Source organism: Engystomops pustulosus, chromosome 2, assembly GCF_040894005.1.
Source record: "Engystomops pustulosus chromosome 2, aEngPut4.maternal, whole genome shotgun sequence".
NCBI lineage: Eukaryota > Metazoa > Chordata > Amphibia > Anura > Leptodactylidae > Engystomops > Engystomops pustulosus.
Window position 1 is genome coordinate 94,411,615 of NC_092412.1, and position 23,129 is coordinate 94,434,743.

Genomic DNA, 23,129 nt, shown 5'->3' on the forward strand with positions numbered 1-23,129 from the left:
TGATCATTTGCCACATTTCTGTCGAGTCTCTGCAATAAATGTAGTGCAAGGGACAACTCTGCACTGGAACGTCCCCTTAGATCCAGAATTTTGTGAAGCGGCAGACACAGAGCAGCCGTAGCAAAAATCTGGCGCAAACACATCATCATGAATATATATGCAAGCAATTTGCATTTATGTGCTAGGTAAGACAGAACACTTAAAGGGGTATTCCGGGAATATGAACATCTGACACAAAAACCCTTGATGATATAAATAAATGAATACAACAATACTCAATGTCATTAGTCACAAAACGGAGCTAAAATAATATGATTTTATGATTTACAAAATTTATGGCCTCTCTAAAGTAGGTGGAGTTATCACTAAGATGGCCGCCACTGGAAACTACAAGTTCCATGATCCTTTAGTTCTCAGTAACTCCTCCTACCACTTATGCTCTGCTAACAGTGATGATGTAACAGGTTTTCTTGCTCTGTTACTATAGTAATGATGTGTAACTGCCATCACCAAAACACTGGCCATACTGGATGCACTGCATCCAACGGACTACAGCCAAACGTAGTGGTGATCACATGACCCTGCCCAGGCAGGTAAAGGACATGTGATGTGGACATGTGACCAGCAGCCATCTTCTGTCCTGCAACGGACCGCGCGGAGGAAATTAACGGACTGATTAAAGGGCCGGTAGCATTTTAATTCTTCATTACAGTCTATGTCATCAGCATTTTCTGCTAAGGGGAGCAAAATTTTAAATAACAACTAATTACACATTAGCTTATATTTTGAGTGCCCACTTGTATATGAATTATGCTGATTCCTGGAATACCCCTTTAAATAAATCTGCACTACTGTGTCTCACTGCAGTGTGACCGAGTTGGGCGGCCTGATTGCGAAATATAGAGAAAGACCTTTTGACCATATTTGCTGCCATTCAAATTTCTATGAAGGTGGGGTAAGGTCTAGATGCGGTATATATAAATGTACATTGTATAGATAGGGAATATAGAGATATACAATATATACATAGGGTGTAGAGATATATACAGTATATAGATAGGATTAGAGATATATACAGTACATAGATAATGTGTGTATATATATATATATATATATATATATATATATATATATATATATGTACAGTATATAGAATGCATGTACAGATATACACAGTATCTGGATAGGGAATATATCTCTATTCTCTATCGCAAGCAGGGAAAGGTGGAACAGTGAGATAACGGATTGAAATCCAAAGTGGGTGCAGGCTTGATCGGTTTGACTCCAAGACCCTGGAAGTCCAAAGGAAAAAGGCAGGCGGGCAGCACTCCATTGAATAAGAATTATTTTAGTTCACAAGTGGATACAGCGACGTTTCGGCTGACTCTATGCAGCCATTCTCAAGCATAGTGAGTAGTGGTACACGGCAGGAAGTGAAATCATATGCAACAACCAATCAGTGTACATAGTAATCGGTAACATAATCACAGAATATATTATACATATTTCATCACAAAATGGTTCTATATACAGTGTAATAGCGTGTAAACAAGTACAAGTGCATGTGAACATATATTCCAACTGAGGGACAACCGTTTGTTGACAACAACAGAAGGCACATGTCAGTTGGTTGCGTAGCTCAGACGCAGTGAGTGCACACTGTGTGGTGCCACCGATCGTCACTACACGGCGAGAGGTACCAATATGCATTATTGACATGGCTAAAAGTACAGGAGGAGAAAATGATACCCTCCAGCGGTGGTGGGTCAGTGTGACCATGGTGGTGGTTGCTGCTCAGTGTTGTGCAGTAAGTGATCTAAATCAGAAAAAAAGAGAAAGAATAATGTTGTAATGAATTCAGTTTATATATCCATTCGGTTTCTCGTTTTTTGAGGACCTTCTGTCTGTCTTCCCCTCTCCTCAACGGTGAAACATAATCTATAATGCAGAACCTGAGCTGGTGTATTTTGTGACCGAACTCTGAAAAATTTCTTGGTACTGGTAGGTCCACTTTTGATGTTTTGGTAGATGACCGATGATTATGTAATCTCAGTCTGCATTCAGTAGTTGTCTCCCCCACATAAATTTTAGGGCAGGGGCATATTAGCACATAGATGACATGGTCAGATCTGCACGCTAGGTGGTGTTTAATCCGATATGTAATATTGGTACTTGGGTTAGTGAATACATCCCCCTTCAACATGTACTGGCAGTTTTCGCAACTCATACACGGGTAACAACCCGGTTTTAGTGTCGTAGCAAGGTTAGGTCTCCTATCAATGGGACCAATGTCACTCGACACCAGATGGTCCTTCAAATTCCTGGGACGTTTGTAGGAAAATACAGAAGGTAATTTAAATTCCCCTATATCGTCATGATATTGTGTGAGAATGGCCCAGTGTCTACGAATCAGTCTGGATACATATTGGCTGTGTTCGCCATAGGTGGACACAAACGGAATTCTATTAGTTATAGATTTAGATCACTTACTGCACAACACATTATCATTTTCTCCTCCTGTATTTTTAGCCATGTCAATAATGCATATTGGTACCTCTCGCTAACCACAGTTGTTATGGACAAATACCTAGTGTGCGGGGCAACAGTACTGAGGTCCTCGTAGAGGTGTTCGGACTCTGTGGGGTACACATGGCCATACACCCGTATTTTGGGTACTTTTTGGATGTATAGTGGCCCCTTCTGGACTTGATGCCATGGGAGTCCTGTACCTTATTGCGCTGGCCTTGGAATTTGCTGTGCCCGGACACCATGGGGGTATATCCCTAACTTCATCTATCCCTGTACTGGCATAATGGACACTTTTCCCTGTCTAAAGATGGCCACAGCCGTATGAGCACCGCACATGATGTGTTTACGGCAACACCATGATCGCGGGGTCTTGGAGCTCAGTCTCCTATACTCGGACTGTATAGCGACGATCGGTGGCGCCACACAGTGTGCACTCACTGCGTCTGCCAGGTATGGCTGTCACTAAGTACGTTTGGGAAGTGTCACCTTGCCGCAAACCTTTTATTCCACTTTTTCGATGTGGTTTAGCTTACCTGCTTGCTACGCAACCAACTGACATGTGCCTTCTGTTGTTGTCAACAAACGGTTGTCCCTCAGTTGGAATATATGTTCACATGCACTTGTACTTGTTTACACGCTATTACACTGTATATAGAACCATTTTGTGATGAAATATGTATAATATATTCTGTGATTATGTTACCGATTACTATGTTCACTGATTGGATGAAATGTCGCTATATCCACTTGTGAAATAAAACAGTATATATATCTACATCCTATCTATATACTGTACATATCCATATTCACTATATACTCCATATATCATCTATATATCTATACATATGTCCTATCCATATACTACATATGTACAGTATGTGGATAGTGTATATAGATATATACAATATATGGATAGGGTGTAGACATATAAAGTATAGAGACAGGATTAGAGATATATGCAGTACATGGAAAGAGATATAATACATATCTTTACACCCTATATTCATATATTCTCTAAATCTAGTGACTGAAGATAAATTATCAATTATTTTCATTACTGTAGATGCACACATTTTATTTATTAGATTATGGTGCATGTATGTTATTACGCATGATATGTCTTGTTTCCACTTCTCCTCGAGGTACAAGTGAAGTATAGTTATTGAACAAGATAAAGATACAGGATATGGACATTACCCGGTTGTATGATACAATGTTAGCAGGGTGCAGAGGAGCTGGAAGCTGTACTCTCTGCTGTGTGAGAGATCAGACCATTATCTCCTATCCGGTGGATCAACCAATCTATTGAGAGCAGACACCATTTATATAAGATGATTAGTAGTGATATCTTCATATTGACAAATTGTGCGTAGAGATTGTGACTATAGTTTATTAATTGAACTTTGCAAGATATATGAAAAATCCCTCACGGACCAAGCAAGGAGATGAATAGCATATTTTATGGATTAAATTACAGAATCTTATCTGGTATATAATACTCTATAAAAGTATGAGTGTTGCCTGTTTTTTTTGCAAGAACACACAGGGGTTATTTACTAAGGGTCAGCGGATCGCATTTCCATCGGGACAGGCATTTAGCAGGGGATTGTGTCGCACGTGATTAGATTTTGGTGCTGCGGCGCCGGCTTTCAGGCGACAGAAATCAGGGGGGTGCTGTCAGACGATCCGACTGATTCGAACTGAGCGCTGAATTTAACATTCAATTTGTGTCGCATCCAATGCACTTACATACATTGGGAAGAAGATGGTGAACTCCGGCAGACCTGAGTGGGGAAGCGACACAAGCAGGATATCGAGCGCACAATCATAGTGAATCGCGGCACAGTGCATTATCGTTGGACAATGCACTTTCGGGAACACTGAGGGACCAGGTAAGTAAATGTGCCACATTGGGGCAAATTTACTTACCCGGTCCATTCGCGTTCCAGCGGCGGCTTCTCCGCTCTGGATTCGGGTCCGGCCGGGATTTAATAAGGTAGTTCTTCCGCCGTCCACCAGGTGGCGCTGCTGCGCTGAAAGTAAACTCATCGCGCCGGAATGCACCGAGCTGGACCAGGTGAAGGTAAGCGGTCCTTATGCGACACATTTTCGGTTTTTAAATGCGGCGGTTTTTCCGAATACGTCGGGTTTTCGTTCGGCCACGCCCCCCGATTTCCGTCGCGCGCATGCCAGCGCCGATGCGCCACAATCCGATCGCGTGCGCCAAAATCCCGGGGCAATTTAAGTACAAGCGGCGCAAAACGGAAATATTCGGGTAACACGTCGGGAAAACGCGAATCGGGCCCTTAATAAATGACCCCCATTATGTCCAGAAGTCATTTTGCAATGTCCCTCAAGTTTTAGTTGATTTGCTTTGCACTAGATGAGTCTTGTTTTATGCAAATGCTAATGCAGATATCAAACTGTATTTCAGACTTACATTGGAAATATTTTGCTGCTAGTTAACCCTTACAAAGATCTCCCAATCTACTCATCACTGGTAAGAGCTTATGATTACATTAAGCGTCCTTTTGTAAGTGTTTCTCTGTATGGTTTTGATGTTCATTCACATTCATTTTGGGTCCACGTTCAACTTCACATTTTTTCTTTTTAGTAAAACAGTGACTATAGAATTTTCTTTCCTACTATCCCAATGTAAGCTCACATCTGTGTTGGAGGCTGAGTTTAACCCCTCACCGATGTGTGACATATTAGTAAGTTAGTGTATGGAGAGGGCTCACTTTTTGCCATTTTGAAACTTATAAAAAAGTTATAAAAAGTGTTTTAAAGGTCATACAGTCCTCAAAATGGTAGCATTGAAAACATAATTCTTTCTTGCAAAAAAACACCACCCACAGCTCCATTCCCTGAAGTATGAAAAAGTTATTAGTTCCAGAAGGTTTTTTACATGAGCTTTTAATTTTTGTAAACGTATGAAAACATTATAAAACTCATATACATTTAATTTCCCCCGTGGGAAATTGCAGTTTTTCACCAATTTCACTACATTCGGAATTTTTTTTCTTGCTTCCTAGTACACGGGATGGAATATTAAATACCATTACTATGAAGTGCAATTTGTTATGCAGAAAACAAGCCTTATACAGCTTTTTACATGGAAAAATTAAAAAGTTTTAGATTGGGTGGGGAGTGAAAAATGAAGATGCAAAAACAACAAAGGGCCTGGTATTTTTGCATTCAAACAAATAACAAACATCCAACAAAAGCCCAACAGATCTCATTCTAGTCAGAAAGGTCTTTTTGGCACTTTTTGGTTCATTTTGGCTCCTGTTGGGGGCTTCCAATTCTTTTTGTGCTTCTGTAACAGAACAACAGCCCTAAAGAAAAATGTGAACATAGCGTATTGTACCACGCACAAAATGGAACCTTGTTCACAGACTATGGTGAACTATGGGGGTATATTGTACCTTCAATTGCCATGAATCCGTATCACTTCCTTGTTCTGGACGTTTCTGTAAAATCAATAGAAGAATCTATTTTAAATTACTCATAATGCAAAGTAATTTGGCTAAACAATGTAGTGATCTTACATTGCCACTTCGTGAAGGAGCTCTTGGAAGGAATACCTAAAGATGGTCTTACATGTAAGACTTGCAGTGACTGGTTGAAGTTTAAGTTTATGATGTAGGAAGAGAGGATGGGGAATTATGAATTACGTCCTGGTTGATCCACCAGATAATAAGCAGATACCAAAAGAGCCTGGCAGCATCTTGCTCTACAATTTTTATAGAAAATGGTTACATTCATCCAAATTGAACTCATGTATGGCATGTGTCGGTTGACAGTAATAACTGTTGTCTACATGAACATTTGGCCAACAGCAAATGAAAGAGTTGGGTACCTTTACCTACACAATTATGGGAGCAATGTAATTTGCACAGTTTCACCCACTGCTTTGGTTTTGAAACCGTTTTATAATCTATTAAATAAGAAAATCAACAGAACACCAACTAAAATACAATTAAAACACTTGTTTAATCCTTTAACACTTGTTGCCTTTAACAGAGTTACAAGACATTTACTGTATTTCTCATTTTAGGTAACTCAGTTATACCATAATATCTCTGGACGCCTGTGCTCTTCGCTTCCTCCTCACATATTTGCTTGTTCAGAAAGAGCTTACCATATGGTTTTCCAAGAGAGACGACCTCAGTGCTTTATCTTAAGGTACTGTCTGCTTGGAATTAGCTTGTCTCATTTATATGTGCTGTGAAGAAGACTGTTTAGCATTGCACATGCAGTACTCCTTCCCCTTATAGAGATGTGTTTAGAATGGTAAATTTTTTCATAGGTCGTGTTTTGTTCAATATTCTTGGCTTTAAGCCACTAGTCCAATACTGACTGTACAAATTGCTCACACATAGCCTGAATTACAAAGTCTTCTCTATTCAGCATTAACTGAGGTAGACAATGTATTGTATAACTCAGTAGATTTTTTAGGGATTCTTGCTACAGTATCTATCTATCTATCTATCTATCTATCTATCTATCTATCTATCTATCTATCTATCTAACTATAATATATAAATTTACTGTATTTAGTTATTTACTGAATATAAGACCCACCCCAGATTTAGTCATCCAAAAAAGGAAGATATATTTTACACCAATTAAAATATGCTTTTTGTTCGTCACACACCAAAACAGTCCAGCACACACAGCTCTGCTACATCAATACATTTACACACACATATCTGCTACATCCATTCAATTATGCACACACATGAACAGAAATAGTAACACACATATCACTCCTATACTCACACACATAGGAACACACTGGGCACTCCTACATACACTGAGCTGTTCTACATACACTGAGCGCTTCTGTATACACTAAGCACTGCTATGCACACTCAAGCACACAACACACACTGACTGGGCTCTGCTACATACACTGGACACTGCTATACACAGAAACACACACACCTCTTCGTCTTACCCTGTCCCAGCGCTTAGCTTCTTCTCTACCGTGTCCCTGGCAGCTTGAAGACCTTGAGTGACGTAGGAAGGTCCTGTAGGTAATAACCATTTTGGGAACCTAATAGAGGAGAGAGTTGGGCGGAGTCTCTCCTCTCTGTCAGATACTGTGAAACCAATGTCAGCGCCTCACCCGATTTCCATTAAAGCGGTCAGGAGGTTCAGGCAGTGCTAGATCCTTCTGAGCTTTGGAAGCAGGCAGTTTCTAGCAAGATGTTTTCTTGCTAAAAGGTGTGTCTTACAGTATATATTATTATATTTGTAAGAATTTATGGATAGTGCCCTTTTTGATTACTTCTGCTTATATAACTTACACAATTATATACAACGTATATAGACCAAATAGTGCAACTCCTTTAGGCTTTGGAATTACAGCTATTTATTGTGGAATAGTTTCCACTGAGTGGAATATTGACCAATCTGGACTGGATAGCTTATTGCAGTTTCTACTAATTAGATGAAGCACTGACATGCTCTAAACAGCATTCTTTTACTACAGGTAGAGTATTTCCTATCTACCTGTCCATGGGTGAGTTTCCTATCAGCATAGTGAAAAAACAAATCTTAATTCTTCTGAACATGTGATGTTTGCCTACTCCTTAGTAATCAAAATGTTGCCCTATTTTTTTTCCACTGGAATCAAGCCATATTCACTTACTCATAGATCCAGGCACTGTAATTGTGGTAAACTTATATTTGTAATCCATTGCCTCCTTCCTTCTAAAAAAAACAGCTATAAAAATTATGCTAATGAGTCTGATGGGTAACCCTAGCCGCTCTGTGATCTGGCTTTTCAGGCTATTAGATTATCTTACTCTCCCGACTACTTCCTCAGTACTGAGAATACAGCAAGAAGTGCTCGCTGCACAAGTGCTGATGAAGTATGGGGGAGGTTGAGACAGTGTAAACCAGATCAGATCACCTAGGGTTATTAGCATAATTTTAAAAGTTGATATTGGAAGGATGGAGGCCATGGATAACTATAAGAAGATTACCACAGTCATGGTGCTTGGATCTACATGTAAGTGCCCTTGGCTTATCATGATGGATTTTCATGGTAGATTTCCTTTAAATATTTGCATGTTTCATGATTAAAAAAAAAAAAAATTGCATAAAACAAACAGGTGGTAAGTTCCTCAGAACACTCGAAGCTTTGCTTCTGCTTCTTGTGATAAAAGCTCCTCCAGAAGATTATGTTGTACCAGAGGGACCTCATGCATTTTTATAGATATATTTACAATTCCAAATGTAATTATTTCTGGCATTATGGATGCTGTTCACTTCCTTTTTTTTAAATACTATGCTACACATATTTACTCTTCTTTTCATAGTTATACCGTGGCTTCGCCTTAGGATTTATTCAGGATATATATTGTTTACTCAGCTGTCGCTGGCATTATCTCTTAGTGTAGTGCAAACAAAAGGCTTGCGTGTATTTTACAAGGACTAGAAAACGTGCATCTATTTGTTCAATACAACGATGTTCATTCTAAGTATCTGATGGTATTCTGTGTTGTATCTACGGAGATCAGGAATGTTTAAGGGGTTGTTTTACAGAAGCATTACTTTGTAATGGATTTCCTATCTAATGTGCTGCCCACAGCAAGTGGGCACCTTTCGCCTGTAGTCTTGTATCTATACTTGCATTTGTTCTTGTCTAAATGTAATGTATGTGAACCCATTAATGATTGTACTGCACCATGGAATTAATGGTGCTCTATAAATAATAATAATAAAATAATAATGATACCTTTCTAGCAAATTTTCTTTACAATTTATATATGAGGTCCCCTCAATTTTCTAAACTAAAGGCACAGATTACATAAAATATGTACACCCCATCACTATTACTAAGTGATACTCATTTTTAACTCAGATTCCACTCTTGCATATGTAATGGGTGCCCCGCTCTTGCATATGTAATGGGTGCAAAATCACCCGTTAGGTAGCAAAGACCCTAAGTGAGATACCACTGGCCCCCAAAGGACTATTGGTTTCTTGGGTTCCATTTTGAAATGTTTTAGTTTGACCTCAAGAATAAGGCTGCACGCATTTTTGAGAGAATTTTGACAGAATTAGCAAGAGAGAACACAGCCTAAACCACCAGTTATGACTAGAGCGAAAACAGCTACTTTTCACACACAGATTTACATAATGGGGCAGATTTACTTACCCGGCCCATTCGCGATCCAGCGGCGCGTTCTCTGCGGTGGATTCGGGTCCGGCCAGGATTCACTAAGGTAGTTCCTACGCCGTCCACCAGGCTGCGCTGAAAAGCATCCGGATGCCCTGAAATTCACCGACCCGGACCAAGTGAGGGTAAGCGCGTCCCAAGCGACACATTTTCGGTTTTTAAATGCGGCGGTTTTTCCGAATACGTCGGGTTTTCGTTCGGCCACGCCCCCGATTTCCGTCGCGCCCATGCCGGCGCCGATGCGCCACAATCTGATTGCGTGCGCCAAAATCCCGGGGCAATACAGGGGAAATCGGCGCAAATCGGAATTATTCGGGTAACACGTCGGGAAAACGCGAATCGGACCCTTAGTAAATGACCCCCAAAGTACTTTTTTAACACATCTTTTTCTATTTTAGAATGTTATTTGATATTAAGGATTCACTACATTCATTGTTCTTGTTTGTTGTATATTTGTCAAATTTAGGAACTTTTAGGACTGATCCTCTACTGGGCTGTTTAATAGAAAATTCTTCCTGTCTAGGCTGTAATTTGTAGAACAGTCTAACAACATCACCTAGTGCTATAAGAGGGTATATTGTGTGCAAAATGAATTTTACATATAAGCAATATGCATAGTCTACTTGTAAGTTACTGTTTAAACCACCTGTTGTTGCTACAGGCTGTTGATTGGCTAGCCCCTCTGAACTTTCCAGAGGCTGAGACCTAGAATCTTTCCATACTCAAATCTTTCTGACTGGGTCTGAGGAGGAGAACAGACAGCTGATTTTTGCTTCAGATGCAGCAGAGCTGACATAGCTGCCAAAGGAGATTCATCCAACCCCACAAACCACTGCTTCAGCACCCCAGGGGGACAATTCTTATCGTGCAGCCTCCCCTCCTTCTTGCTTCACACTACTGAACCACAATAGGACTGTGCTACCATAACATCTGCAGCTAGCCAGTCCCTGGTCATATCTGCCCCCGTATACTTTTAGCCCTGCTGGGGTTGTTGCACAACAAAAAGAAACATGGGAAGCAGAACCCATGGGATCCACAATGTGATGGAGGCGGGTTACAGAAACTGAGGGAATTATAAGTGTGGAGGGGATGATGGCTATTGAAAAGGAACTGAGAACAAAGGAACAAGCCAGTGTGTATAGACTAAATAGTGAAAAATATTTTATTGTTGAAAAAAATGTGAACACACACCAAAGATGCCATGCATCAGAATTCATAAAAACATTTAAAAAGTGTAAACATACACATCAAAGCTAACCATGTGGAGAAAGGATAGGTCTGTGACTTGCGGGCGGAGGCACCCCACGCGTTACGTCGCAGTCATGCGACTTCCTCAGGGGTCAGTGTCTCCAGTTAAGTGAAGCCTACCTTTAAGGTCCCAGGGGGTCACTCGCCTCCAATCTCGTGTGCCTATTAAATGCCGGCACCTGTGAGTGCTGCACCACACTATGCTGGTTCGCTTAAGTTATCGCCAGATTTGTGAAAGTTAGCGCTTGTGCGGTGGTATAAAGTGCTCAACCATCAAGCATAAACTTTCATTCACCCAGTATATTGCGCGCATGCGCTATTAGTGAAGTCTAAATGCCCAAGGCTCCACATGTTGGTTACATCATGCGCTTGCATCTCTCAACAGAAAAGAATTGACAGTTAACCAAGTGGTTTCCAAAGCCCCAGAACTAATCAGTTGTAAAAAGAAGAAATGTCTAAAATATAAACACATATTTTTAGTGATTCGAAGTGCACTTATTAAAAAGGGATACAATAAATATGTGAAGCATAAAGGAATGAAGAATTTGTGTGCAATAAAAAAAAAATATATTTTTGTTATGTATAGTAAATACATCAAACACACAACTTTCATTTTTGTCAAACATAGAAATACATCAAACACACAACTAGCAGCATGTGTCATGAGTACGTATCCAAGAATCCAGACCGTGCAATAAAGTAAGGCAAAAATATCAGAATATAAAATCCTTACATAGTGTGCCCCTAAAATGGATAAATACACTATTAAGTGCACTGTCACATAAAGTGGAAGTCACTCAGCGGCTGTGGTCCTGTCCAGGGTAGAAAATGAAGGTTGTATATCAAATAGTATGGCGCATAGTCCATATCAGAGAGTCCAAAGGGTCCAGGAGAGGGGATGAGGGTGCTCCAAGTAATGGGCATCAGGCTGTTCTCCACTTGTCCAAGTAGGAAGATCGCAGAGTTTTTCGGTCAGCAACAACAACTATCACAAAAAAGTTTTAACCAATTAGAAAAAAATCCAGCGGGGGTTGCGGGCAGCGCAACGGCATGACGTAGCACGTAGCACGTCACGCGGCACGACCGCCCTCTCCACCTCCCGCACCCCACGCTGACCTGGCCCTTGGATGCATCCCGGGAGGAGAAGGAGGATCCGGACCTCACGTTCTGCCCCGTGCTGGTAGCAGTAGAGCCGGACACACTGTCCCCACGTGGATCCCACGCTGTCGCTGTGGAAGGAGGCGGCCGGTGGTTGGCGGTGCACTTTTGGTGCGCCGCTGGCGTTCGGGCGCGGATGCGACTGGGCGCCGGTAGGTCACGGAGTGCTGAGGGACCGAGAGGATGAGCGGGGAGCAGACGGTGACCGGTGCCGGAGGCGCGATGACCCGGAGGAAGGCGTTTCGAGCTCGCTGCTGAGGCGGAGTGGCTGGAGGGCTTTCCAGGGTGTCGGTGAGATCAAGAGTCAGATGTGGCAAGAATTTCTTTGCGTTTTGGTCCTGCTTTGTATGTTCGAGACGACTGCATCTAGAAATTCCCCGGGGGACGGATGCCTCACGTCTGGTGATTTTGGATGTCTGCCGCAGATCGACTGGATGGGTGAGATGTGTCTGGCCTAATTTTGCTTTCAGGTATCAAGCAGGCATTATATGGTACTAATTTTGACTCTCCTCTAACCAATCTAACATCTGCATGACATTGGCTTGCTATCTGTCTGCTATCTCCCTGCTATTTGCTTGATATATGACAGCCAGTTGCATCCTTGTACCTAACTCTACTAACATTTTCAAGCTGCAAGCTATATATCTGTGACTTGATAAGAACGCACAAGATAAGCTAATAACTACAACGTGGTATTTCGATTTTTTGTGCTATACTAACTCTGCACACAGTACTTGCTTTCAGGTGTTAAGCGGGCATTATATGGCACTAACTTTGACTTTCCTCTAACCAATCTTACATCTGCATGACATTGGCTTGCTATCTGCCTGCTTTCTGCCTGCTATTCGCTTGATATATGACAGCCAGTTGTATCTAACTCTACTAACATTTTCAAGCGGCAAGTTATATATTTGTGACCTGATAAGAACGCAGAAGATAAACTAACAACTACAACGTGGTATTTCGACATTTTGTGCTATACTAACTCTGCACACAGAACTCTCTTACAAGTGGGGCGAATGGTCCTTGCTAATGACTATGCTGGCTTTTTAAAATTGGGCTATTCGTTTTGCAGATTATGTGGTGTAGTTTTTCTCCTCTTATACCGCTTGTGAGTTTTCAGGGGCTCTCAGTTGTGTTACCATACTAATGCGGTATTGTTTAGTCTCAATCGTCAAGTATACGTTGTTGTATCATTGTGCTGCTGTATTTGGGCCCTCGGCTCCCCTTCTCTTGCTGCTCAGTGTTAGTACATATTGGTTTGAGGGGACATTCTTCTGGCTATCAGAGATGCCTCCAAAAAATATCTCAAGGAAGTCCTTGGGAGCAGTTTCCCCCAAAGAGAAAGAGAAAGGAGGGGCGAAAGGGGATAACTCCACAAAATTAGATAAACTATGGAAGTCCCCCTCAGTTAAAACACGTACAGGTCTGTCCTTACAGAAAAATCTGGAAAATGAAACTCAAGACCCCAAAAATAAACCACAAGGCTCAAGAGCAGCTACGGCTGCTGAGGGGGAGGAACAGGATGGGGATGAAACAAATATGGGGGGAGAAAACGTAATGTTAAAAGAGATCTTAGACTCCATAAAAACATGTAATGCAGCAATACTGGGTCTCACAGATCAGGTGGGGGCCCTGAGAGGAGATGTCTCTCTTTTGAGAGATGAACTGAATAGGGTAAGAGACAAACAAAAAACTGCAGAAGACAAAATCATTAATATTGAGAAGGAGGTAGGCATTCTTAAAAAAATTACCTCCCGTCTTGAGGTAGAGAATAAGGCCCTCAAAGGGAAAATAGCAGATATGGAGGACCGCTCAAGAAGAGCCAATTTAAGATTAATAGGGGTTCCAGAAAAAGCTGAGGGGGAGAACCCCGTAAGCTACATTAAAGAATGGTTTTTGAAGGAAATAGGGAGGGAACATCTCTCCCAGTATTTCGATATTGAACGGGCACATAGAATCCAGGCAGGACCCTCCATCCCGGGGAATACCCCCCGTACTCTTATCTGTAAAGCAGTACTCTCGAGAGATCGGGATATGATATTGAAACGAGCACGCGACTTAAAAGATTTATCAATCCAAGGGTCTAAGGTGTCAATATATCCGGATTTTTCTAAGGACACCCTCCAGAAGAGGAAGAGTTTTCTGGAGGTGAAAAAAAGACTGAGAGACAAGGGAATTATTTATTCTTTAATCTTCCCGGCCAAACTGAAAATTATTTTCAAAGGTCAGTCCCAGTTTTTCAGTATGCCAGAACAAGTTTCAGACTGGCTAGACCTTAAGGGACTATAAATTTGGATATTTCGGCCGGTAGGAGTTGTCTCAGGTCAGCAATGGGGGGGGAGGGGGGTGAGGGGGGTGGGAAAGTGGCTGAAGTAGGTAGAGTTGTACTATGGTAGAACAGGTGGGGGGATTAGGGGGGGGGAGGGATGAACCGATGCTGGGGATGTTGTTTGGTCGTAGGGTGACCCTTCCTTTGTTCTGTTCTTCTTGTTTTGCCTGTAGATATAAATGGGTGCTAGGTTTATAGTATGGAACATAAGAGGTCTAAAAGATCGCCTGAAGTGCTGTATTATTTTTGATTACATTGTTAAACAACTACCAGCGATTGTTATTTTACTGGAGACACATCTTGATAAGGAATCTTTGAATCCGGTGGAAAAGAGGTGGGCCAGCCAGACGTATAATTCAGTTTTTTCTACATTCTCTAGAGGAGTTTCTATACTGGTGCATAGATCAGTTGGCTTTCAAATATTGGAGGCAAGGTGCGACCCCGATGGAAGATATGTTTTTCTATTAGGTATTCTAGATGGTATTAAATGCGTTGTGGCCGGGGTTTATATACCTCCCCCCTTCAGATACGACGTACTGATAAGCCTACTGCGTTTTATAGAGAAGGCGGGTGAGTGCCCGGTCCTGGTCCTGGGCGACTTTAATACGGTAATATCGGAAAAGCTTGACCGTTTAGGAAAAAAAAATCCGGCAATTATAGAGACGGGAGAGACCCCCTTCGCTAGGTTTTGTCAAGAAGTGGGCTGGAGAGATGTCTGGAGATCTTTAAAGGGGGAGCAACAGATTTTTTCATGCTACAATCGCTCCCATAATACTTTCTCTAGGATTGACTTAGCGTTGGGTAATGATCTCGCCCTGGACCGGGTGGGGAAAATACGGTATGATAATCGGTCCATCTCAGATCATTCCCTGTTGGTTCTGGAGTTAGCCGGATCTGCGAAACCGGGTCGTAAATTTTGGAAGCTTAATGCGCATTGGTTGGTTCTACTGACAGACGAGGACAAAATTAAAGACATGATAGGTAATTTTATTGTGAGGAATAGAACTGGAGCTTCCCTTGGGTTAATGTGGGATGCCCTGAAATCCTTTCTTAGAGGGATACTAAATTCAGAAATTATATATTTGCGCAAGCAATGGGCCAGAAAGGAGAGGATGTTAAAAAAGGAGGTAAAAGATAAAGAGAAGGCCTTGCTAGACTGCGGGTCGAGCGAGCGGCGCAATAGCTTTATTAAGGCACAAGAGGAATATAACAGTCTTATGGCAGACAAGGCAAGACAGAACTTATTTTTTCTGGATCAGAGGGCACATTGTGAAAGTGGGGTACCCTCTAAGGGACTGTTGCAGAAAGTAAAAAAACAACAGGAGGATAATAGAATAACGGCCATTAAAAATAATTTTGGGGACATAACTACCAATGCCGAGGAGATTAGAGATACCTTCTTAAAATTCTTTCAAGGAATCTACGCTTCAGATTTGGAGGTGTCAATAGGGGACATAAGACATTTTTTAGATAAGGTAAAATTCCCTTCACTCTCGGGGGAAGGGATAGAGGCGTTATGACGCCCAATAACGACTTCAGAGCTTGAGGAGTCCCTGCTTTCCTCCAGACGGAAATCTGCTCCGGGATTGGATGGGCTCCCCCTAGAAATCTATAGCAGGTTTGGTGCTATTCTTTTACCTCTTATGATGGAGGTCTGGGAATCGGCACAAAAGGAGGGTAGGTTGCCTGATTCGTGGTATGAGGCAAGTATAGTCCTGATACAAAAAAAAAACAAGGACCCACTGGATGCGGAATCTTATAGACCAATCTCGCTCATTAACGCTGATGCTAAGCTGATGGCCAAATTACTGTCAAATAGACTAAAAGAGTTTGCGCCCACACTTATACATGAGGACCAATGTGGCTTTCTGACAGGTCGGCAGAGTAAGACCAATATACGACGGCTTTATGCAGGCTTGCAGTTGGGCCGGGGTGGGTCGCGCTCCATCCTGTCACTGGACGCTTCTAAGGCCTTTGATAGGGTGGAGTGGGACTTCCTTTGGGAGGTCCTTCATAGATTTGGGTTGGGCTCTCCTTTTTTGGATTGGGTCAGACTCTTTTATAAGTCTCCAAGGGTCTGTATCAGGGTCAATAATGATTTCTCCCCTTTTTTTACACTGTCTAGGGGTACTAGGCAGGGATGCCCCCTGTCCCCGTTGTTATTTGCGCTCTACATAGAACCGTTGGCAATAAAACTTAGGGCAGACAGAGAGATAGAGGGGGGAGGATTAGCTGGGTCCGAAGACAAGATATTGCTATATGCGGACGATGTTCTTCTATCTCTTAAAGATTCAGAAATTTCGGTACCAAAAGCCCTGAAGGTTATTCAGGAATTCAGTAGATTCTCAGGTTTCCAGATAAACTCCCATAAGTCGATTTTGGTCCCTTTAGATGATGCCCCCCATCCTAATTATTCGCAGTTGGAATTGAAGGTCTCCTCCTTATGTGATTATCTTGGTCTAAAGATCTCGGCCAAAGTAGATCAGTATATTACGCTTAATCTGGCTCCTTTACTAACAAAAATAAAAAATAAGGTTAATACATGGAACAGGTTGCCATTAAACCGAGCAGAGAGAGTTATACTTATAAAGAGTGTACTGCTCCCTCAAATATTATATGTATTATCTAACTCTCCTTGTTGGATAGGGAAGAAATGGTTCGGGCTCATCCGAGCGATATTAAACAAATTACTTTGGGTAGAAAAAGGGTGCGCATCAAACAAGAAACTTTAATGCTTAATAAGGAAAGGGGTGGTCTGTCGCTTCCATCTTTTTATCATTATTTTTTGGCGGCACAGACCCAATATATATTGGAAAACAGACAGTCGAACATATTTAAGGCGATAATTATGCAGCTGGAGCGAAGCTTTGATTCAATTCTGGCCCTATTGGAGTCAGGCCAACTGCAACGCCTTAATGCTAAAAGATTCCCCTTGGCACGGTTATTGGAGTACACTTGGAGAGACCTTAGGAGTTTATTTGGTATTGAGGGAGGATTTAAGTTCACCCCTCTGTGGGGTAACCTCAATTTCCCGGAGCTGGATAAAATGGATGACGTTGGGTTCTGGGAAAGAAAGGGGATTAAGTCTCTGGAGCAGTTGGAAGAGGATGGGACATTGCCTTCTTTTCAGGAGTGGTGTGTTAAGGACACTTTGGAGGAAAAGGATTTTTTTAGGTACTGTCAAATTGCGCACGCATATAGGAAAGAATTAGATCATGGTAAATTCACGAGACACTTAGAGAGTAAATTTATGGAATTATTAGATTTAGAGGTATCACGACTTAATTTATCATGTATATACGGTCGACTTAGGATTATTATAGATCAGAAGAGTAGCCATCCTACTCAACTGAAATGGTCAAATCAGGTCGGCTTTATCACAACGGCACAATGGCGAGATATTTATAAGAATGTGGTTAGATCAACGATTAATTTAAATCACAGGTGTACACAATTAAATATATTATATCGAGTTTACTATTCACCAGACTTAATGTTTAAAATTGGATTAAGTGAAAATTCTAATTGTAGGAGGTGTAATTGTTCCCAAGCTGATATCCTACATGTTCTATGGGACTGCCCGAAGATCAATCACTACTGGGAGGAGATATTCACGAGTATAGAGGATCAGTTACAAACTTCGTTCCCGCGTGTCGCTACCTTCGGGCTCTTAGGCCTGCTCCCGATCTCTCTGGAAGATAGATTAAAAAGTGATTTGGCCTTGAAGACCATCTTCCTCGCAAGACTAGTGTTAGTTAAACACTGGTTAGACGACAAGCCCCCAACGTTTAATGAATGGATCAATTTAGTTAAGCATATTAAAACATACGAATGTGCATATGAGAAACGTTATAGGAAGGGCAATAAATTGAAAGATATTTGGAATCAGTGGAGTTTATAGAGGTCTGCTCTGTACTCCACGGAATATTTATTGGATCCACTCAGCGTCTCCAGCATCGGTAGAGGGTGGGGGGGAGGGTGGGTCTGGGAGGGGTTTATCCTGATGGAAATATGGGCAGGTCTTGCGATAGGATGACGGCTCTTAAAGAAGGGAGCCTGTGTATATATGGTTATTTGTAACACGATATGTAGAGATTTTAAGATATACCATGTAATGACTTAATGATTTGGATATCGCAAGAAATGCTATGTAACTATTTGTCTTGTTTAAAAGCAAATAAAAAAAAAAATAAAAAAAAAGGGGAAAAAAAAAAAAAAAAAATCCAGCAATGGGTGTGAAAAAAAAAATAAAAAAAAGGAGGGAAGGTGCATATAGGGAACCATAAGGGTTCCAAAAATAAAAGTGTGTGTATATATATATATATATATATATATATATATATATATATATATATACGTGTCAAGTGTGATGTGCAAAAAAAAGGGGGAGGTACGGGGACCAGAAGGGTCCCAAAACTACAGGGGGATAGTGGTATCCCAAAAAAGTGTGAAAAAAATAAAATAAATAAATTTAATTTTGGAAGCATATTTGCAGTTTTCAAAAAAGTTATTACTGTATAGACTACATTTATGTGGAACATGTATGTGGAGCGTCTGTGAATATATATGGACATTCACTCACATGTGCATCACAATAAACCAACAACAGTGTAAAAATGCTTTCCTCACATGGTAAGTCCAGAGATCCGTGACACTTGAAGATGTACTCTCCCATTACCTCTGTTTGTAATAACCTGAGAAAAGGAGATCCTCATTAATTCCCCGAGGGGCCAAGCTGCCCAGATTATAAATCCAGCGGGCCTCCCTCCTCAGTAGTTCAGGGGTGGGCTATTGAAAAGGAGAGGCATTTTAAGGAAGACTACAGAAAAGGGGGCATTATAAGAAAAGGGCCAATTAAAAGAGGGCTTTTAAAGTGATGGGTTAAAAGAAAATGGGGTACAGGGCATGACATTTTTGCAGCACCTTACATGCTGTCCCTCTTTCTTAGAAAATTTGTGAGGTATTTGACTCCAGGACTCTTACCTACTTGGACCTGTATTACTGCACAGGCTGTAGCCCCTGTGTCAGCGTATTGCCAGTTCTGCTGCCAAATATTGTATCTTGGTCAATTCTCATGCATAATAGGCTCAACTGAACAGCATGTGTGCTAAATAAGAGAGGGGAGAATGCTTCATTATAATAAATGGCTGATCTATATCGGCCTCAATTTCTGTCTTCGGAACCTCTTAAAATCAGAGACATCAGCAAATATACCTCTAATGTGTATGACCAGATAAACATTTCTATTGGTTAAAAAAATCTATCATTCTGCCTCTCTATATTAGGTAGAGGACACTTTACATGGTGAAGGTTGCATAAAATGCCCAAATATTCTGAACTATGCGTATTTTCATGGTAAATAAATGTACTTCTGCTATTTTATAAGATTTATTTATAACTCTTAACTTTTTAAATTTATATGGTGCTGTATAAATAAAAAAACATGCAATGTTACATAGTTTCTCTATAACTTCCAATATTTGCCACTAGATGGCTCTATTGCTCCAGTATATGCTTATAGGTGGCACTTTGCACTATTTAAGTCACTTATAGCAGGAAATAAAGGTTGTACTGTAGAGTGAATAGAGTGCATCAGTACAGAAATAAAAAGCCATATCATTTTGTAGTGTTATTTTATGTTTTCCTCACTGTTTTTTCAATCAATTGGTTTCCTGGCAGTAAATGAAGAAACCGCAAACATGATTGTAACTTGCAGAGAAATATAATTAAGTATTATAATACAGTGAAACATCAATAAGCAGGCCATCCAATTTTTGAGCTTCCATAGGGTAAAATGGGCAAAAAAAATCACTCTTTTAGGAAGGAGGTCTTTTGGAAAGCTTTCACTGTATGTATAATTGTCTCCTGTATACTTCTCTAAGTACTGCCAGAGCATGATCTATAGGTGTCAGAGAATTTAGGAGCTAGACCTGTATACTAGATAGATTGCCCAAGGATTTGCAAGAGACCCTTTAGCTGTAAATATTGAAAGAGCGATGATTTTGGCACTACCTAGTTGCAGTGAGGACTTGCTGCCTCAACGCACTGTAGCGATGATGCATCAACTTTACAGTTCTCACTAATGTGGACATCGATAAGCTGCACTGGTGACATGAAGAGTGATCCATCATGGCTGGAGACAGGTCAAAAAAGATGTGATAAGAGTAAGTGTGCAAGCAACAAAGGACTGTAAAGAGATGTAGAGTGGCAAGTTTTCAGAATTTACTTAAACTGTAAATATGCATTTTTGTACTTATAAATTATTTCTTGTATTTTGCTTCTAGTGGTGAAAGCGGTTCTGGAAAAACAGAAGCCTGCAAACACATTGTTAAACACTTGGCCCTCAGGTGTAGTTCCAGGAAAAACTCTCTGTATTCAAAGATTAAATATGTAAGTTATCACTTTGTTACCAGTACCAGTTACCATATCTATGGTATCAGTAGAAAATATAGGAAATATGCCACAAGGGATTAATGTTTTCCAAATGGGATTGTAGATTTAGTTAATGACTCCAAAGATAATGTAATATTTCTACATGCTAACAAACCCTTGGCAGGTAGCAGTTACATCACATCCACTGGTTGTCCACATAGAGAGACATAAAATATCTGATGCAAAATTGTGTTGCCTTGAATATCTATCTGGTCATCTTGTCTCATACATGCGGAAAACCTATCAGGACTTGTACACCAGCGTTTTGTCGTTCAAGCTCTGAAATAATCGCAATAACTTGTAAGCTGCCAGTAATTGCGATAATTTTCCCCTTCATGCCATCTCCACTCCATGAAGCAAGTACGGGCACCAACAGAGTCGGATGGCGCATGTCTGAGCACTCGTTATAGCCTGCGAACGTTCAAGGCTTTTTGTGTAAACCTAAATCCATGATCAGGTTTTTTTAGTCCATTTATGCTGATGGACGAGGGTGATGGTGTTTTAGGTGGTTGTTCCTGCAGTTTTACTTCCGGAGTCCATGTTATGTGCAAAACTGTTATGTCCTGCTCCAATTGCCTGTGGTGAGAAGTTGTGTAGTGGGAAGTCATGGAGACAACTTGCCTGGACTGCACATTATATGTAGTTTTTATTTTTTAGAAATATGGTTAATTTGATGTTTCTTATTCAACAGGTGAATACAATACTAGAAGCCTTTGGTCATGCAAGGACAACACTCAATAGCTCATCTAGTCGCTTTATTAAATTCCTAGAGTTACATTTTTGTGAGAGGACGTCGACTTTACTTGGAGGTAAGATTTGTATTGTTAGCAATTCTGTGTGTACAATAGATGCCTGGTAACTGTTCAAACTATAAGGTAAGCAATGGCTGTACTGACGGATACAGATGATTCCTAAGTGAAGCAATATAAAATCAATGTATAAATGAGACCTCTGTCATACCAGCAATAGCCTGATGGACATATCAAGGAAATCTACCTGTGCACCTGTACTTCAGATGAGTATCTGACTGCATCTCTCCTGGTGATGGATGTCCTTCCCATTCGATTTCTGGGTTGGTAACCTGGATACTTGGCCAGAGCTTGCTCTCTATGCCTTAGAGGTGTTCGCCTACCCTGTGGCAAGTGTCCTACCAGCACTACCGGGGGGTTCATCACGACAAGAGGGTCCGCCTATGGATAGCCAATGTGGACTCTCTTACATTCATTAAGATGAACCAGGCATGGATCCCCCAGGACTTGGATGTTCCAGCACCTGAGTGAGTAGTTGGCTAACTCCTCCTCCATCTCTTCCACTTCCACTGCCACATCCACCTCCAACTCCTCTTCCTCCTGGACCTCTGACGCTTTTATAAAAAAAAATATTTTATTTGTTTTAATATTTTATTTTGTTTTTAATTTTTATTATTTCTCTATTTTATTTTTCACTTTATATTAATTATTATCTGCCAGTATATGTCTATGGATACACTCAACGTATATGCCAGAAGCTTTCCTGGCATATATGCTGATTGCATCACAAAAACAAAATGTGAATTTAGCCTAGATGGTATTCTAGTCCTCATCAGTTTAAAAATCTCTGCTTTCCAGATGAAAAAAATCTGCATGACCATTTACTATAGGGCAAAACCATGTACTTTTTAATCTGCACCCAAAGCTTCAGTAATTTGTATGCATTTGTATAATACACTACCATACATCAGTATGGCAGTGTGTTACTTTGAAGTGATCAAATTATCACGTGTTCAAGTCCCTAAAAAAAGTAATAAAAATAAAATTGAATACTTAATATCAGTCCCCTAAATGCCCCATATACTGTAAAACTCCCAAACATAATAAACAGTGAAAATCATCACGCAAACAGCACAGCTACTACCATGAACATCCAACCAAACAAAAAAATATCATTAAGAGTCACATTTACCCATGCACGATTTTTCTCCAAATGGGGTAATGTGCCTCCAAATATATTGTTACTGCAATCCTTGAGGGCTCTAATTTTCATAATGTGTCCACTCTTTGGAGGTTGTTACTGCTCTGCTATATTAGGGACTCATCCAATGTGACATAGTGCCTGTTCTAGCAAAATCTGCCATTAGAAGCTCCTTCTCTTCCAAGCCCCGCAGTGCGCCCATAAAGCAGTTTGTAATCACGTGTGGGATATTACTGCATTCAGAAGAAACTGGGTAACAAACTATGGGGTGCGTTTACTACTTTA

General features: G+C 40.8%; 1 protein-coding gene across 2 annotated transcripts in view; it reads left to right on the forward strand.

The window, feature by feature from the left end:
- MYO16 (myosin XVI) overlaps positions 1–23,129 on the forward strand; it is a 272,125-nt gene that overhangs the window by 132,375 nt on the left and 116,621 nt on the right. For both annotated transcript variants that reach the window (XM_072135556.1, XM_072135555.1), the window contains exons 12-15: positions 4,964–5,029; positions 6,590–6,717; positions 20,747–20,852; positions 21,586–21,703. In XM_072135556.1, coding sequence (XP_071991657.1) covers positions 4,964–5,029; positions 6,590–6,717; positions 20,747–20,852; positions 21,586–21,703 — 418 coding nt within the window. The remainder of the gene's footprint in view (positions 1–4,963; positions 5,030–6,589; positions 6,718–20,746; positions 20,853–21,585; positions 21,704–23,129) is intronic.